Here is a 20,376-nt window from a genome sequence, read left to right on the forward strand (position 1 = left end):
TTGCTTTGCATTCTTAAATTTTAGAAGATAGTGGAGGAAGAAACTGGGGAAGAAAGGCTTGGAGGCCCCCCCTTGCTGCAGGTTGTCAGTAAGGCCTGGCATGCCACACTGCTTGAAGGGTCAAACTCAGGGAAGAGGCAGTTGCCCAAATGATGGCATTCCCTTCCCAGTGGAAGTAGAAGATGGATGGTCTGGTGATTAAACCTGGAGTTGGACTGCTCAATAACAGAATCCCAGAGTCCTCAACAAGGTAGGAGGCCTTGAATGGCGGTTCAAGTTCTCCCTGAGAGAGGTTTCCTAAGGCGGGCACCTGGCCTATTCTGCATCCTTGCTGACAGTCATCATCCCGCCCGCTATGCTCAGCTGATTTCTGAACGGTGATCTGAGAAGCCTGGCTCTGTAGATACCTCCTAGGGATTTTCCTAAGGTGGCAGACACACTTAGCTGGCGATTTTGTAATGGACTGATTTGAAAGGAGAAAAATGCATCTAATTCAAACACATTTATTGAAGATCGACTTGATGCGGAGCGATGAGGATTCAATGGAAAACCTTAGGGACAAAGATACTGGTTTACCGGGGCTTATATTCAGGTGGAATTAAAAGTTATTTCTCGACATCTGCGCTGAGCCCATTACCAGCTTTGCTCGAAGACTGCTTGAAGTTCACTGTGCAGGCAGAGTGGAGCACAATTTCCCCAAGGGCTTTTGTAAGCTGGCCTCAGCTCTCCGCGGACAAAATTTGAAATAATATAAATTGCAGAGTAGCGAAAGGGGGGGAGGGGGCGTCACTTGAGGTGGCGTCTATTAGCATCAATACGGCAGAGCCAGGGGACTTAGCTGGAGCCTGAAAACTTCAAGCCAAACAAACTCTGAAACTACAACCCCTCACCCTCCTCCTCCTCCCCTCCGATCAGCCTGGGCCAAAGCTGGAGCGCTGTCCCAGGGGTACCCCGAGGAGACAAGGGGACTGGGAGAGAAAGTGGACTCTGCATTCGCCCCCACTCCCCTGTACCGCCACCCCCAACCCCTGCCATGAGCTTAGCCCTGGAGCGCTTTGCCGAAGCCGTGGACCCGGATTTCAAGTGCAAGCTGTGCGGCCAGGTGCTGGAAGAGCCCCTGTGCACGCCGTGCGGGCACGTCTTCTGCGCCAGCTGCCTGCTGCCCTGGGCGGCGCGGCGGCGGCGGTGCCCGCTGCAGTGCCAGCCCCTGGCGCTCCGCGAGCTGCACCGGGTGCTGCCTCTGCGCAGCCTCATCCGCAAGCTGCGCATCCAGTGTGACTACCGCGCCCGCGACCGCGGCTGCGGCCGCTCGGTCCCGCCGCACGAGCTGGCGGCGCACGTCGAGCGTTGCGAATTCGGCCCCGGCCGCCGTGGCCACTGGGGCTGCGTCTCGGGGCCGGTCGGCCGCGGCGGCGGGGACGTGCTCGCGCGGGGGGGCTGCGGAACGGCGCCCGGGGCCGCCCGGGGCGGGGGCGCGCGCGGGGGCCTGCCCGGCGGCTGCTGCGGGAGCGGGCGGGGGCCCGGGCCTCGAGTCCTCGCCTGGAGGCGGCGCGAGAAGGCGCTGCTAGCGCAGCTCTGGACGCTGCAGGGCGAGGTGCAGCTCGCGGCCCGCAGGTACCGGGAGAAGTTCACGCAGTACATGGCTCACGTCCGCAACTTCGCCAGGGACCTGGGCGGCGGCCACGGCCGGGTAAGCGCAGAGGGCTAGGGCCCCCGGGCAATGATCGATTGGGGTGGAAAGGAGAAGGGTTCCTTCTGTACTTCAGGTCTCCCGTGGAGGGTGGTACTCTCCCGTATCGTGCAGTAGGTAGTCTCCGCCCGCCCCGATCTTACCATATACCACTATTTATCTTTCGAATGTATTAGTATTGCAGTTAACAGGGATTGTCCCTTTTCCACTTATACTAGGATTGGGAAGAGTTAAACAGGTTCAATTCCAACTTTTCCACGAAGAAGGATGAATTAGGAACATCATTCTCTCCCCCAGAACCTTGCTCCCCATCTTTAAGCCTCCTGCCCTACCTTCTCTGCCTGTATTTTGTACCTTTGGCCTGTACCTGAAGCCAGAGAAGGAAAGCCAGGAGGCAGGGACTTCTGCGACCCTGACTCCCTTCTCCCCTGCACCAGACCCATACCTTTGGCTCTGAATGACTTAGTTTCCCTGTCAAACTGCCCACATCAGCCACCTTCCACCCTGTACAGCGACTATCAGGGATGTGAGAAAGTCAAGAGATTAAGCGATGAGACTTTTTTTAGACCTGCAGAGTTCTTTTCATCACCCTGACCTTCCCTACACAACCCTTACTTGCTTTCGTGTTTTATTATTAACGGAGTGTGTGTATATGTGTGTGTGTGTGGGGGGGGGGCAGGGTGTGTGACTTGGGGTACCAAGTCTGAAAGCGGCACATCCATCTGCGGGCAGATGAGTCCACGAGCAGCGGCTGTTTCTCTTCTTTGTCGAAGCTGCTGGCCCCAAAACTGTGCTTGTGGACTGCCCGCTTTTAGGCCGAATAAACAAGCCTCTTTGCAGCACCCCTTGTGAAGAGGCTTGTTTATAAAGCTGTTAAGTCTCTTCTGGAGGACTTCTGCACAGTGTTTGACATTGTTGGTCGCTGCCATGGTGAGCAGGGATTTAGCAGAACTTGCACTCCATTCAAGGAGCTGTTTTCATTCTTCAGCATCCTGGGGTGGAGCAACCCAGGATGATTCCAGTTTGGGACTGCCTCCAACTCAGGCGTGGAGTGAAGACGCTTATGCCCTTATACTTAAAGGAGAAAATTGAAATATGAGGGGCTAAAATGTTTCTTCTCTGATAAACGGAAGCACACAGCTTATTAAAACATTGGATGCTACCTGTCGTTCTTTCTCTATCCTATTTATACCCAGGTAAATTTACAAACTGAGAATAGCCAGAGAGGAGCACAGGAATATCCTCTGTAGTGCCAGTTCAGGTTTCAAGCTCTTAGGGAAGAAACGGCTAATGAAAAAGAGCAACAGCTAGAATTATGTGGCAGAGAAGTCCATTCAACAAGTCCAGCTAGCTATGGTTCTGGGAAGTGAGGAAAAACTGCCATTTTTTACAGACTTAATTACTGGAAGGCTTCTCTGTGCTCCTCAGAAATGTTTTCCCACGACCAGTAGGGGCTGCTGTGTGCACTGCCTGGGAAAAGCTCCTGGGAAAGGTGGTGATGGTGGTGGTGGTAATGATGCTAATGAGATTTTATCATTCAGAAGTAATTTCCAAACATATAATGCCCTAGGATAGTTAAAAATGTCCATAGCAATATAGTCTGGCATTATTTCATCTTATTTTTAAGTTAGTATATCCTAATAAACAGGTTGTAGATATCATTCTTATGTGTTTAACTCCTTTTTGGCCATCCAGAGAGAAATACTACTTTCCTTGGCAAAAATCCTGTTTTCTAAACTCTTCAGGAGTAATGTAAAACCCAATAAGAGTACTATTTAAAATTAGGATTACTGTAGCCTGTCAGATCCTGCATTACAATAGGAATCTGAATATTACAAACAAAAGAAATTTATAAATCGTTCACTATTCCTTTAAGACTTTCCAAAGTGAAATTTTTATGTAAAAACAACTCTCATATCCTTTAACAATTTATTTTACTCCTCCATAATAGAAGAAAAGAATAAGGACACCTGCAGAGCTAAATCAAAAATCTGTTTTAAATTGCAGTGAAGCCAGAATTAGATGATGAATGCATTTAGGATAAAAGCTGCATGTGTAAAAATGCAATGCCATTTAGTTAAAAATAGTTGTTTTTCTCACATGCATAATTGTTTCCTTCAAATACACTTGTTCAAAGTAAATTTAGGAAAAAATTAACCTCTCAAATTCAACCATCTTTAATTTTAAGGTTTTCAACTGTTAAATTATTTGAAGAAAACAGAAATCTTGTACTTTAGCTTTTATTTATTTTTAATATTTTTTTAAACCTAGTTGTTATTTTATCCCCTTTCTTCCAGGATGGAGAACATAAGCCTTTCACCATTGTATTAGAAAGAGAAAATGACACTTTGGGATTCAATATTATAGGAGGCCGACCAAATCAGGTAACCCACCTCGTTAATGTATAGCTCACTCTTTGCTTATAAAATAATAGGAAACTTAGCTTTTATATCTGGATTTTGAGTAAGAAAAACAAGTGGTTTGATCTTTAAAATCATGCTTGTGATCAAATAAATTCTTTAATGTAAGTATTCCAGTATACATACTTATACTTTTTCTGAGGGAAAAATTAAAGAAAACTTACAGCTAGAAAAAAACTTGTTTCTCTTTGCTATTTAAAAAATAAAAAAGAGTACATTTCATATTTCATCTATATTGTATAGCCCTGTTGGCAACTTTCTTAAATAATCCTATTTCACAATAATGTATATAGGCAATTTCTATTTAATAATCTTAGGCAATTATATTGTCTGCTTTTACCTCCTATTTATTATGTTAAATTGGTCTGTTTGCAGATGCTTACACAGACCAAGCAGTATAGCACATATGTTGAATGAATGAATGAACAGTTAACATAAGTTTTGAAATAACGGATATTGTTTTACAATTACATAGGAAATGTCATGTTAAAGGACAAGAGTAGATTTGAAATAGTTTTGGCTCCCCATATCAAATCCTTTTAAAATGGAATGAATAATACTTTCTACATAAATGCCAATTGTTTTCAAAATGCATGGGTTTATACTGTATCCTATAATTACAAAGTTCTATTATGTCCTCTAAATACTACGGCAACTTAATCTTCACCATAACTAGAAAAATATGGTGGGTTTTTTAAAAAAATCATGTTCCTTAATTTTTCCAATTAACTGCCATGAAATTTTTGCATCGTGTATTGCAGAGTCGTTGGCCATGTGCTCTGTCTAGGTCAGGATGGCAATGACTTATTTCTTCTTTGTATAAATATTTAGTATTTCAAAAACCTAGTAACTAATGACTGCTTTGCTTCTGTTTCTAGAACAGCCCCCACTTATTATGGGGGAAAAAATAGATGTCTTTTTATATCATTTTTGTTTCATTTTCCCCTAAGGAATATTGTTATAAATACTTAGTTAGGTGTTTGACATTTAGATGACATTGGCCATTTTTTAGAGCCTCTTAAAATTCATGTTAAGGAAGGCTAATTAAAAAGAAATAATTTTACTTAACCTGCCATGAAATAAAATGACATGTAAAATTATGCAATTATTATTATAGGATATTGGGTACCTTCCCTAAATAAGTTTTACAATATAATTGGTTTCCTGGGACTGGCTAAAATGAACTACTTGTACCATATTGGCTATACATTTGAGGTTTAACTAATCATCAGACTCATTACACCTGGAAATGTGTAAAGATTAGCTTTGAGTGGGTTCTCCTGCAGTTCTGAGTTGATCTTTCGGAATTTCACACTTGAGCAAGCACCCAGTGTTCCCTGTGACTAGAGACAGTCAGAGCTATATTTCCAAGTCTGTCACATCATGAGGCTAAATTGTATTTTCAAAACAATGACCACCTCGCATACCAATTATACAGTAAGGCTGGGTATGCTTTTTGTTTTCTTTAACTTATAACCATTTTAATTGTACCTTTTCTCTAGAAGTAATATATTTTTTAGGAGTTAGGTGTTTTATAAATCATACCGAGGTGCCCGTGGATATCACCTTGTACATGCCCCTTCCCCATAGCTTCTTCCATATTCTCAAAAACAGGAGGTAAATAGAAAATCTGGTCAGAAATGCTAGACTCATTCATTAAAGCTGCCATCTTGATTAATGACTGTTTGGCGTTAACATTCAGTGTCAAATCCCCAGCTAAGAAAGAGAGTTGCATGTTAAGGAGGATTGGCAGTGTGACATTTGCTAAACTATCCTTGATCCAACTTCAAATTTTGTTTATATATTTCTTACTGTAAATGGTTATTGTTTTATATATAGAATAATCAGGAAGAAATATCAACAGAAGGGATTTATGTTTCAAAAATTTTGGAAAGTGGACCTGCTGACCGAGCAGATGGCCTGCAGATTCATGACAAAATCATCGAGGTAAGGCAGTAACACACGAATATGATCCATGGCAGAAATATTTAGACATCTTAAATTTCTAAACTTATTGCTTTACCTTGCTGTGGTACTTTTTAGAATGTGTCTCTAACTAGAGTATTTAGCATATATCTCACCTATATCAATTATTAGATATTGGGATAAAATAATAAATTACTTGAAGTTTCTAAATGTGTTAATGAGTACCTTTGTTTTACGGTTGTCTCTCCCCACTAACAGTGAAGGTAGTTGTGTGATAATTAAGGGATTAATTTTTTGTGACATTTCAAAAAAAGGATAATAAATCTCTGCTGAAGGGCATTATTGATGAGGAACTATTACTATTATTAAACTTGAGATTAGTATGTTATATGTAGAGTTTAAAAGTATGCAATGACTTTTATCATTTTTTAGTTTAATATGGTTATCTTCTTCATGTCTTTTTTACATAAAAATGGAAGCAGAGTTATTTTTTTTTCCTATTGAAAAAACCTGGTAGGAACTCTTCATTTTCTCTAGTGTACATTATAGCTGTATTGTTATATTTGAGGTTGACAAAGTAAATACTTTCGCATTAATGAAATATGGGCTATAATGGCATTTTGAGACACACTGCCATTCATCACCTCAGTGCTCTTGAAGTTTTAACTAGTTGAGATATTTTCATGTAGTGTTACTGAAAATGATTAGGATGCTTTTGTCAATGGAGTTATTCCTATAATGTAAGTAAAGGCTAAATAGAAATTTGGAAGGTATATTAGATTCCACTAGTCTTTTGGGAAATTTTTTTTTCTAGATTATATGAGCATTTGAGCTGTCTTTCTGAATGTTTATATAAACTATCTTGATGGAAACTTTTTCTTAATTAAACTTTGAATAGAGTTTTAGATCTTTGTTCATTATTTGTCCATTAAAAAAAAGTTGAATTTTGAATAATTTGACCTATGATAGAGGTAGACAGTATAGAAGAGCCAATAGTTTTCTGTTTTGGAAAAAAGGACTCATAACATTTAGAAATTAGCTGACTACGCACTTTCAGAAAGAGAGAAGAGATGCTTTGGCTGAACAACTGTGGTTTTTATCTGAAGAGGCCTCTTGCTGCATGATTTTCTCCTTACAGTTGTAGAGCCAACAAAGGACAGACCTGCTTTCCCTGACACTATCCAGGTTGTCCTGACAGTTTGCATGGAAACGTTTATGTGCTACAGGTTCTAAAGTTAGAATTTTTCTATTACTATTTGTATCTGCGCTGTATAATTTAAACACACACACAGAAAAAAATCCTTATTTCATTTTGTCTTATCTCTAAAGCCTTTTGGCTTTTCCAGTTGAATGCAAAAGGAATGCCTGCATTTGATACTATGAGAAGGGCTGGTGGAACTGAATACATATATTCAATGAACACACATACTCACATACACATACAATATAACCACATACCAAGGATTTAGAAAATAATTTATTCTAGCTAGGTAACAATACTATGCATGCTTCATTAATGTTACATTAAAAAGAGGAAGAAGATTTGTCTTTTATATTGTGATATAGCACTTTTGTTAAAAAATAAATTAGATGTTATTTGTTTTGATAATGTAAAGAGGTAATTTTATAAAAAGTGTGGTTGATGAAGTGCATCTAGACATCTATCTAATACTGTTACTAATATATGTCAAAATAACCTTATTTAAGTCATATAAGATAAAGATCAGAGACATCAACCATGGAAATCTAAATTATGATTTGTAACTAGCTATAGATTAGTAGTATTTCATCTTAACATGCATTTATTAGCAGTTAATGACAAGAAGTTAAAATTTGCCTCATTCATAGAATTTAACAATGTTTTTTTTATGCCAGAGTATACTGGTAACATGCATATTTTTGTTATAGTTCTATAATAGATTCATGTGGCCACATTTGCAGTTAAGAAATAAGTTAGATGGTATGCATGTTTCTGGAATGTTGTCTGTTAAATAGCATGAAATATTTTGGAAGGAAGATTATTAGAAATTAATCTCTCATATTTAGTTGTTTGGTGATGCCATCAGCTAAATTTTTAAAGTACATAGATATTTGTGTGACTTTATTTAATATATATATTTAAACATGTAACATTTTTATTCTTGTGCATACCTGTGTATGAAAGATCCCTATGTACCAATTAAAGTTAGAAATATTTGATGCTCGTCAGTTATTTCAGTCCATCTGCCATGTGGTGCCAGTCCACTCGACACATTTGATTGTAATGGGATACTGATAAGAAACATATTGATTAATTTAAAATGTGCAGAGGCAGAAGAACAGATTTTAAAATAAAGTGATTTCTTTTCCACTTTTTGTGCTCAATGATTGGTTTCTTGAACTAATGGGAATGTCAGATGGCCATGCTGATTTGGACCTATTGCAACAAGGAAACATTTAGCAGTGTCAAGTGCACCAATAGTTTATGTATTATGAAACTACTCCTATGACCTACTTGTCACACTCTGACTCATTGCTAAGTGCTTTGAATTCAGTGATATATGACTGAAATAAAAAAAAGAAACTGTTAGACAATTTATTTTTTACTTATAGTCAAGATATGATAAAATATTTTGACAAGTTAATTGTTTAAAGCATACATCACAACAGGTTATGAATTGTTCTTGTAAAGTAATAAATTTTCTTAAATCATTTGGTTAAAGGAGAAAGTAGATATGTTAAAGGTTGGTTCTACTGAATAAAGAGATTTTACTAATTCTAATAAAAATATTAGATATAACAATTTTCAAAGTTTAACAAGGGCTAATAGCTTCCAAAGTGACATTATTTCAATATTCTGCATTCCACTGAAGCAGATCAAATAAATTCAAAAATCATAAAAGCAAAAATTAGTCATGAGGTAAATGTATGTCATATATTTTCATATAATACAAGGCAAATTCAGTTTTGCAGTCAGTTCCATGACAAACCATGTGTACCATCATACATACACACACACACACACACCCCTATATTTGTTAAAATATTTATGTGGGTAAGTTCAGAAAAGAAATCTGTTGTGAAATTGGAGTTACACCATTAGTTGCCTTAGTTGCCAAAGTATCACTAGAAACCGAAAACATCACTTAAACCAGGAATTCAGCAGAGTGTACATCCAAATAAAAGCATCTTTTGCATGCTGTTTTCACCTCTTCCAGACTCAAAGGATCCACAGAGGGTCCTTGATACTCTCAGAGGCTTAGACACAATTCTCTAAGGGGGCAACACCTTGACTATGGTGATCATCATGTTAGATGCCTGAGGCATATATGGGAGGGAGTTTAGAATCAAAGTTCCCTGCTGCTGTCAGCATCTCCTCCTCTGTTATCATTTCTGTGATGCTGATAACAGGCCATGCAATCATAAGCCCAGAGTGGGGAAGTGAGAAGAAGTGTGCATAGTCATTTGTGGGTCTTTGTTCACCCTTTCTTCTCCTTCCCCTTCCCCTGCTCCCAGCCAAGGCTGTGTGGTGGAGAAGTCCACACTTCTCTCAGCTACTGGAGACCAGGGAATGGGGAGGAGGTCTGTGCACTCTATGGGAAGAACAGTTTGGAGCAGAAAGCAGACTTTTTATTAGTGTATATCTTAAAATCCCTTTTTATTTATTTAGCTTGAAATCATAATGAAATGTAGATAGAATACAGGGCATTTTCATTTACTTTAGAACAGTTTCTACATTGAACAATGTCAGAGTAGCACTTTCTGGAAAGTGCTGATTTTAAAGAACTTGACAAATACAATGTTTCAACAAGGATTTCTTAACTATTCCAGACTGCCAACTACTCTTTGTTTTTTTTATTATCTGTAATGCCTTATCTTCTGTATTTTATGTCACTACACTCTGCACTGCTAAAGTAACAATCTCTAGTGGTTATCACGTTTATTTGCCTGAGGCTCTGTACAGTTCCCTTACATCTGCTAATGAAGAAAATTTAAGTGCAGAGTGGAGCTTAGCATTTAGGAATGCTGTTGAAGCAGATCAACAGTGTGCCGTGTCTGTCTGCCTGATAGCACAGGGCCCCTTACCCCCTCATGGAGCAGCCATGCTGATTTGTGTATGAGAAAAAAGCATTTACAAGTTTTGTAGATCACTTGTAAATCTGGTGGGACATTAGTCTTTTGAAAAATTGCTATTTAATTCAAGCATTTCTCTGAACTCTTCAATAAAATATGAATGCCACATTTTAAAAGTGTATTTTAACTGTACAAACAACATCGATTATCTGAAAGAATTAAGAAAGAACTAAAAGCAATCATGTTTATTCAAGTGAAGAATTACATTGTCATGAGATTTGTTTTCGTGATTAAATGTTACTTAAATTGGATATAGTTTTACCATCATGCTAGTTAATGTATCTTGAAAGTTATAGTGGTATAGTGGGAAGAGCATGAATACTGAAATTAGGGAGATCTGGCTGGAATTCATGTTCTGTTTCCTGAAACTTGTGTGGCCTTGAGACAGCCAGCTGGGCCTCAATTTCTGTGCCATTCATAGTTACTGTGTACACCAGTTCTTTGAACCCACTCTTCTTGGAAGCCTGATGTGTCTCATCCAGCTTATACAAATAGTTTTCTCTCCAAAGCTCAGAGGCAATGGAGGGTAGGATTTTCCTCCCTGGAAGAACCCAGGTCACGCTCTCCCAGCTTTCAGTGATTCGCATTTCCAGACACCACAGAATGGATGAGTAAATGTAGAAAGTTTTAAGTTGTACAATTTTCACATATTTGTATGAACAGTCAGATGCAAAAATGGTGGTGGGATAAAAAACTTTATGACCATACACTCATGACTTAATTCACTCATTCAACCAGTATATATTTACTATGCATACAGATGGCATAATCTGTGTTATGGAGCAATAAGTCCCATTTCCTGCCCTCAAGTACCTCACATTGTAGAGCTCCCGTTTTCTGCCTGTACAGGGCAAAGTGAGCTATTGTGAGAGGCTGCTTCTTCAATTGTTCCAAACATGAATGGGCATCACCATCTTGTCGTACTGGAATGACACTATAGATTTAATCTAGTTTTCCTGTTCTCCAAGACTCTTTTTGAGAAATCATGACAGGGATTAGTTAGTAAAATATGTAGTAGAATCTGTGGATATAAAGACAGCATCATAGTTTTAGGAAAGGGCACAGGTTTTGAACTTGGGCCTTGGCCTTGAATATGTACTGGGTTATCTTGCAAAGTTTTCTCAATTTTTCTTATTGTCAGTTTCTTGCCTGTAACTAGGAGGGCAGCAATAGCTAGTTCCTAGGTCTTCTGTCTTGATGATCATAGTGTTTTGCCACTTCACTGAGTTTCCATTATTAATAAATATAGATTTATATTCGCTTACAAGAGAAGCTGGAAAGGTATTAACACCATAGTGCGTTAAGTGCTGTTTTATCTATAAATTTATAAGAGATGAACTCGGTGTGATTTTTTAAATTTTTTTGAGTGCTAAGCTCATGAGAAAGGAAACAGAGTGGCACATCTGGTTGTGCAGTAGTGTATAATTGTGAGTGGTGTTCCTGTCAGCAGGTCTGACTGTGGTTCCCAACTCCTCATTGTTTCTGTGCTACAAAATTGTAGCAGAGTACTTATTACTTTTCATTCTTTTTCATTTGTGTCCCCACCACCCAAATATTTATGTAATTTTTTTATTAAGGTATAATTGACATACAACAACATTATATTAGTTTCAGGTGTACAGCATACTGATTTGATACTTGTATATATTATGAAATGATCGCCACAGTGCGTCTAGTTGACATTGTCACCATACATATTAACAGAATTATTTTCTCATGGTAAAAAGTTTTAAGATCTACTCTTTTTTAACAAGTTTCAAATACACCGTACAGTATTGCTGACTGCAGTCCCCATGCTCTACATCTCATCCCTTGATTTATTTGTTATATAATGGCAATGTGCACCTTTTGACCCCCTTTACCCATTTCTCCCACATACCCCTAACCCCTGCCTCTGCCAACCACCAATCTATTCTCTGTGTCTATGAGTGTTTTGGGGGTTTTGTTTGTTTTGTTTTCTTTTCTTTTGATTCCACATGTGAGATCATATAGTACCTTCTTTCATGGTCAGATTTATTTCACTTAATTTAATGCCCTCAAGGTCCATTCATGTTGTTGCACATTGCAAGATTTCATTTTTTATCATGGCTGAACAATATTCCATTGTATATATATGCTATATTTTATTTCTTTATTCATCCATTGATAGATATTTAAACTATTTCCATGTCTTGATTATTATAAATGTTGCAGCAATAAACAGGGGTAAGTTAAAATTTTTGTTTTCTGTGGATAAATACCCAGAAGTAGGATTGCTAGATAATATGGTCATTCTATTTTTAAGTTTTAGAGAAACCTTTATATTGTTTACCAGAAGTTCACAAGGATTCATTTTTCTCTACATCTTCTTCAGTATTTGTTATCTCTTGACTTTTTTGATAATTGCTATTCTTAACAGGTGTGAAATGATATCTAGTTGTGATTTTGATTGCATTTACTTATAGTGAATTTGAACTTCTTTTCTGTACTTGTTGCCTATTTATATGTCTTCTTTGGGAAAATATCTATGGAGATCTGCACATTTTTTAATCAGAATGTGAGGTTTAGTTTGTTTTTTGCTATCACGTTGTATGAGTTCTTTCTTTATATATATATATATTTTTTTTTTTAAATCTTTTTTTTTTTTTGTATTCTTCTGAAGTTGGAAATGGGGAGGCAGTCAGACAGACTCCCGCATGCACCCGACCGGGATCCACCCGGCACGCCCACCAGGGGGCGATGCTCTGCCACAATCAAAGCCATTCCAGCGCCTGAGGCAGAGGCCACAGAGCCATCCTCAGCGCCTGGGCAAACTTTGCTCCAATGGAGCCCTGGCTGCGGGAGGGGAAGAGAGAGACAGAGAGGAAGGAGAGGGGGAGGGGTGGAGAAGCAGATGGGCGCTTCTCCTGTGTGCCCTGGCCAGGAATCGAACCTGGGACTCCTGCACGCCAGGCCGACGCTCTACCACTGAGCCAACCGGTTAGGGCTTTATATATTTTTTAATATTAGCCCCTAATTAGATATATGGTTTAAAAATGTTTTCTACCATTAAATAGGTTGCCTATACATATTTTTGATGGTTTTCTTTGCTGTGCAGAAGCTTTTTAGTTTGATGCAGTCCCCACTTATATTCTGTTGCTTTAGGATAGAATATTCTGCATATACCTGAGAAGGCCAACTAGACTAATTTGTTGTTTGAGATTGATGTTTCCTTATTGATTTTCTGTCTGGATGATCTATTCATTGATATGCATGGAATATTAAGTTTCCTACTATTATTGTATTGCTTGCTGTCTATTTCTTTTTTATGTCTGTTAATATTTGCTTTATATATTTAGGTACTGCTATGTTGGATGCATAACTAGTTACAAAAGTTATGTCCTCTTAAGGATTGGCCGCTTTATCATTATGTATTGTTCCAGATGTTTCTGAGTTACATTTACATGGAATGTATTTTTTCATCACATCATATTCAATCTGTGTGTGGCCTTATGTCAGTGTCTCATGTGGGCTTGTTTTATTATTTTTTTAATCCATTCACCCATTCTATGTTTTTTTTCACTCTGTTTTTTGATTAGAGAGTTTAGTACTTTTATATTTAAAGCAATCATTGATAGATATCCACTTATTCTGAATTTTTAAATTGTTTTTCTGGCTGTTTTGTAGTTTGTTCCTTTCTTCTTTTCTTGCTCTCTTTCTTTGTGGCTTGATGACTTCATTTAGTGGTATGCTTAGATTCCTTTCTCATTTTCTTCTTCCTATCTCTTATAGGTTTTGCTTGGTGGTTACCTTGAGGCTTACATATAACAACTTATATTTATAAAAGTCTATTTAATTTATAACAATTTAAGTTTGAATACATTCTATAGCTCTACATTTTATTCTTCCCTGCACCACATTTTATATTATTGATGTCACATTTTTACATCTTATCTTTTTATTCCTTAACTAATTATTATAGTCACAATATTTTTTACTATATTTGTCTTTAGACTTCATACTAATTTTACAAATGATTATCCTTTACTATATATTTACCTTACCAGTGAGATTTATATAATACTTTCATGTTTTTTCATGTTTCCTTATTACTAATTAACACCTTTTCTTTTCAGCTCAAAGAGGTCTAACATTTGCGAGGTAGATTATTCTCAGCTGGAAGATTTTTTTTTTTTTTTTTTTTTTAGTACTTTTGCTATAGTATGCCACTGCCTTATGGGCTGGAAAGTTTGTGCTGAAAAATCTACCCACAGTTTTATAAGAATTTCCTTATACATAATAAGTTGTTTTTCTTTCTCTGATTTTAAGATTCTCTCCTGTCTTTAACCTTTGACATTATACTTATATTGTGTCTTGGCGTAGGTTTCTTTGGCTTCGTCTCTTTTGAAACTTTTTGGGCTTCCTGGATCTGGATGTTGGTTTCCTTTTCCAGGTTAGGAAAGTTTTCACCATTGTTTCTTCAAATAAAGTTTCTGCCCTTTTCTCTTTTTCTTCTGGGGCTTCTATAATGCAAATATTAGTGGGCATGATATTGTCCCATAATTCCCATAAGCTATCTTTACTTTTTTTTTTCTTTTTGCTACTCTGATTGGGTGAGTTCTTCTACTTCATCCAATCTGCTGTTGAACTTTTCTGGTGTATCTTCTTACATGTTTGTTAAGTTCTTATATTTTCTGTTTCTTCATTGAAGTTTTCATTGTGATCATCCATTCTTCTCCCAAGTTTGGTGAATATTCTTATGAGTACTACTTTGAACTCTTTATCAGGTAAATTACTTATCTCTGTTATATTAAGTTTTCTTATGAGGTTTTAACATACTTTTTTTTTATATGGAACATAGCTTTTCATTTCTCTTTTTTTATTTATTTCTTTTTTTTCCTTTTATTTATATGTGTGTGTGTGTGTGTGTGCGCGCGCGCGCGAGCGCATGCTTAACTCTCTATATTGATTTCTATGCTTTAGATGAAACAGCCCCTTCTCCCACTCTTGAAGGACTGGCCTAGTGTATGAACAAAACTTATCACTCAACCCTGCCCAAGATCTTGGTTGTTTCTCAAACATTTGTGACTGTCCAAGTAGCATATTTTATTTTTAATACAGGGTGTGTCAAGACCTGTTATTATCACAAAGGGAGGGATAGAATCTCAGTCAGTACCTAGATTCAGGCTGATTAGAAGCCAGATCCTCAGGTAGCAACCTTTAAGGCAGGGGTCCCCAAACTACGGCCTGCGGGCCGCATGCAGCCCCCTGAGGCCATTTATCCGGCCCCCGCTGCACTTCTGGAGGGGGCACCTCTTTCATTGGTGGTTGGTGAGAGGAGCACAGTTCCCATTGAAATACTGGTCAGTTTGTTGATTTAAATTTACTTGTTCTTTATTTTAAATATTGTATTTGTTCTCATTTTGTTTTTTTACTTTAAAATAAGATATGTGCAGTGTGCATAGGGATTTGTTCATAGTTTTTTTTATAGTCTGGCCCTCCATCGGTCTGAGGGACAGTGAACTGGCCCCCTGTGTAAAAAGTTTGGGGACCCCTGCTTTAAGGTATGCAAATATTTACCATCTTGTGGGACAGCAATTATAAGTCCTGCTGGCTGCCAGAGCCAGTCGAGGGGTTTTTCCTAGTGGAAATTGTGGAAATCCAGGTGAGTATATAAGTGCCATTCTAGGAGATGCTGGGAGCTGTAGCGAAGCAGAGGGAGACCACAAAGGTGGACTCTCTGGCCTCTGTTCCCTGAAAGCATTTCCATAGCCCCTGAGGCTGCAACTCCAGGGCAAGCAAGTAGGCCTCCTTCACAGAAAGACTAGGGGGAGGGTGTTTCTGCTTGCTTTCTGTTTAGTACTGTGGCGGGGGGGGGGGGGGGGTGCCAAGAACTGTCTCTATGATCGTTCCAATCCCATGCGACCCAGGAATGCAAGCTCCCCCTATCCTGGCCACCAGAGGCATCCCCTGGACAGAAGCCACCAAAACCAGGGCACCAGATGTGAAAAGTGGGGTACCAGACACACTTAAATGTTCCACTCTGAGAGATGCTGGTGCCTTGTAGCACAGCAGAGGGAGAACATGAAGGTAGTACCCTCCCTCCAAGCTCTCAGGGAAGGTTTTGTGTCAGCCCTCAGATGTGTGTTTAAATTTTTTTTCAATTTTATTTATTCATTTTAGAGAGAGGAGATAGAGATAGAGAGAGAGAGAGAGAGAGAGAGAGAGAGAGAGAAAGGGAGAGAGAAGGGGGGAGGAGCAGGAAGCATCAACTCCCATATGTGCCTTGACCAGGCAAGCCCAGAGTTTCGAACTAGCGACCTCAGCATTCCAGGTTGTGGCTTTACCCACTGCACCTCCACAGGTCAGGCCAGATGTGTGTTTAATTAGAAGACTGCCCCTCAGGCTGCAGCTATGATGAGAGGTTGATAGACCTCTTTCACAAAGACTTAACTCTGGGTCTGTCGCCTTTGCTGTGCCCTGGAGGTACAAAGATTTGTTTCCCCATTGGTTCTAGGCCTGTGGGACCTGGAAGCAAAAGCCCTTTGTGCTGTTGGAGCCAGACAATGTAGAGGTGCCTTCTGGCAACAGCCACACAAATCAGGGCACTAAACAAGGGTATAAGCTCTCCCTGGAATGTATGGTGAGCTGGAGTGAGGCAGAGGGCAAGTGTAAAGATTGTGTCCCCTGGCCTCTGTTCTCTGAGAGTCCTTCCCTTGGCCTCTACAAGTGTGCCAAACCAGAAGCCTGCCCCTCAGCCCAAAGCTCCTGGACAAGCAAGGAGACCTCTTCTTCAGAATGACTGGGAGTCTGCAGAGCCCTGGGGGGGGGGGGCTCTTCTTCTTCTGAGAACTCTCTCTTGGATTGTTACAGTCCCAGGAGACCAGGAACACAAACCTCCCTGGCCTCCAGAGCCAAGCATAGCAGTTACAAACATGAGGCACCAGATGTAAAATCAGGGCACCAGATGTGTGTAAAACTCCCCTCCAGGAGAGCCTGGTGTTTGGGAGTGAGACAAGGGGGAGGACAAAGATGTCACCCTCTTAAAAAAAGGATAAAATAGAAAAAATAAGGGAAAAAAGAAAAAACAAAAAAAGAAAGAAAGGTGGGGTCCATTAGCTTCTACAAGGCAGAGGGAGAGTGTGGAAGATGGCACCCCCATGCTGCTGCGTAAAGATGACACTGCTGAAAAGAACAACAGTGGTGCCTGCCTGCTTTAGAGCAGCAGAGAGAGCCAGAGGACGGCACCTGTAAGGCCAGTAGGCACAGCCACCACCACAGCCACCTGGCCCGTGCAGGTTTGCATTTGATTCGGACAGACGGTAATGAAACAACAGAGCCAAGAACTGGTGGGCCATTAGCTTTAATCCTAGCTTGCACCCAGCGGGAGAGGAATACACACAGTGGGAAAACACTTCCCTTTCCATTCAGGGCTCCCAAAGCCACTGACTTATTCAAGTTTCCTAGAATGAAAGGTTTCTACCTCACCAGCCTTATTCACATCTGTTCCCCATCTCCTTCTCTCTGCACAAACTCTGCACAAACTGGCTTCTCCTTCAGCACTCCACCATCTTGGCTGCTTCTCCTCTGCAATGCTAATTTCTGGAATAGAGAGAGAGAGAGAGCACCCCGGGTCTGCCCCATTTTATACTGTAGAAATCAAAACCTTTAAGCCAATATACAAATAAGGAAGTCTCTGATACAAAGTCACTTATCTGAGGCATAAATGGGATTCCTCATAAGAGTACACCACCCCACATCATGCAACAATCAAGGGTGTGGGGAGAAGCTTAGTTTTGAAAAGATCTTAGTATTGAAAGGGCAGGAAAGGCTTAGTCTTAAAACTAAGCCTTAGGCTATAATGACTTTGCCAGCTTACAGCCTGTCCCCCACACCCAATGCAAACTATAAGCTAGCAAACATATATATCATATTTACAAACTTATTTGTCCGACAGCACCGTTAGCCTCCATCCCTGGACTGTATCCTAGCAGGCCCGGGCCCCTTGTACCAACACTTTAAAATGAGCAAACGTCTCTCTTTGACCTGAAGTCTGGGGACTTTACACAGGGCTGCTTCTGTGCTGGGTCCTGGGAGGGCGGGTCTGCACCTGAGCCCTTCAAGTCCATTTCTCAGTTTGCCATGCCCTATGGGTCTTTTGAGCACGTGCCACTTTGTTCTTGAGAGCCAGGTGCAGCCCCCACGTTAGTAGTTGGGGTGCCTCTGCCTTTCCTCCCGGCTTCCATGTGGTTCCCCTTTCATTTGCTCAATGTGAAAGGGTCATTCTGCCAGTTTTAGGTTCCTCGCCCTTCCCCACACCCAGGAAATTGTTTCATCTGTAAGTGTAGATTTGGTGTGTTTATGAGAGGTGACTTCACAATCTTTCTATAACATTATTATCTTTAAGTGGAATCTCCCTGTAACATTGTTGAGATTTATTTTTAAATGCATTCGAGTTGATTTCACGGAAAATTTCAAAATCAGCCATGTCTTAGTGTCTTCTGTCCCCCCTTTTCCTGTAGTCATTATAGCTGTCTGGCATCTTCTTTCTGTTTTCTTATTTCTCTATAGCATTCATCTTTAGGAAACAATGTCTTTAAAGCCACATACAAATAGATATTTGAAGAATAAGTTTGCCCCACTCTGGGTGTCTGAACTTTTACTGGAGATAAAGCCTTAGTGATTGTCCAGCTTTGATCATTTTCACCTTGACTAGTGACTTCTGCAGTGAACTCCGCCTTCACCCAGTCTCAACCACTTGGCTTAGCAACTTGCTTTTTTTTCCTTCTTCACTTAAGGTTCTTCATTAATTAGCATTACACTGTCAACAGTATAAAATCTAAATTGATTAAAGAAGCAAAAAGGAACCTGCAAAACCTTTATTTTTTTTTCCAATTTTCCCTTTTACATGAAACGCCTCCCCTTTCTTATCTTCATGCCCCTCTGCCTTTACTTCTTGTTTTCTTTTTACCTGGTGTTCTCACTCCACTCTCACCCCATATCTGTTGTCAAACTGGCAAGTTTCTGACTATTCTCAAAAATCCTCCACTCCCAGAAGCCCTACAGACCCACGGGGGGAAATTATTCTCTTATCTCTGTTGTCAGTGATTTTTATACCTCTCACTTTCACTGTACTTTTCACATGCTATGTTTTGTCTTTGTTCTTTGATGTCCCTCTTTCCTCACAAATGTATAGGTTTCTTAAAAGTGGTGTAGAATTTTATTGAATAGCTGCAGCACCCTTCCTGCTTTTAGCATTGTGTCTGGCAAGCTGCAGGCATTCAGTTAATTTTCTTTGATGGAATAAGTGAATGCATAGACCTTGAGCTCAAATTTTTAGGCACTGTGGTATATATAGAAAGATTTTTCAGGTACCAGGTGGGCTGTCCTTGAAGGCTATCCCTGTTACATCCTATTTGTTCTTTTTGAATCTTTATCACAAGGAGAGACTTATTGTTTAAGTTTCAAAATCTCTGGGATCTAGTGATAATAGGTTGAAACAAATGCATTTGTCTACACTGTTTCTTCTAGCCTGTAAATAAGATAGAACCAAAAAGTCTACAATACAATGTTTTAAATTTTGTTTATGTAAATTCTTGAATTGGATCTGAAGACATGTGTGTTTGCCTTCATCCTGACGCATGTATTTTGTTATTGAACTTGAACATTAGTAAAGTTGACTGAATTTACATGCTTGCCTGCAAAGCAGATTTGTAGAAAATGGCACTCGACCGAACATGGAAGTGAACAAAACCATGATTAACCACAGAAGAATAGAAAAGATGAAAGATGTTTTCAATGGTTCCAAGTTTTGTAAATGGTTTGGTGAAAAGAGAGTTAGATGCTTCCTAGAGGAGTGGCCAGGGACATGCTTTGAAGTTCTTATGATGAGAACTGCTTGGAATAATTAACAGTAGCCCCAGCTGTGAGGCTTTCTGAGGAAGCTTAAGGAAAAAACTCCCTAAGCTTGTTGCTTGGAACTCTTTAAAGCAAGTTTAAGAAGATTGTCCTTTTGTAGAATGCATGCTATTATAGTTCTAGTAGGGTATAGTGTGTTTCTACAGACAGGAGTAGAAATTTCTCCACTCTTTTCTAAAATATTGTTCTTTCCACTTCCTTATGCAAGCATGACAAAGAAGAGGGCAGCTGGAATGTGGGCGGGTTTGGTGCCTGGTCCTCTCAGCCCTATGAATCACTGTGGCCACATCCCAGTCCTCTGCCTTGATGGACACTACTTTTCACCTTTCTTTCTTTTTAGCAGTTAATATA

The 20,376-nt window shown here is 39.6% G+C and overlaps 1 protein-coding gene across 1 annotated transcript in view; it reads left to right on the top strand.

Moving 5' to 3' along the window:
• The first annotated feature begins 1,033 nt into the window (after positions 1–1,033).
• Positions 1,034–20,376, top strand: part of PDZRN4 (PDZ domain containing ring finger 4) — a 357,707-nt gene continuing 338,364 nt past the window's right edge. Inside the window, exons 1-3 of the mRNA XM_066368967.1 lie at positions 1,034–1,690; positions 3,988–4,074; positions 5,950–6,057. Coding sequence (XP_066225064.1) covers positions 1,034–1,690; positions 3,988–4,074; positions 5,950–6,057 — 852 coding nt within the window. The remainder of the gene's footprint in view (positions 1,691–3,987; positions 4,075–5,949; positions 6,058–20,376) is intronic.

This window comes from Saccopteryx leptura, chromosome 2 (genome assembly GCF_036850995.1).
Source record: "Saccopteryx leptura isolate mSacLep1 chromosome 2, mSacLep1_pri_phased_curated, whole genome shotgun sequence".
In the NCBI taxonomy this organism is placed as follows: Eukaryota; Metazoa; Chordata; class Mammalia; order Chiroptera; family Emballonuridae; genus Saccopteryx; species Saccopteryx leptura.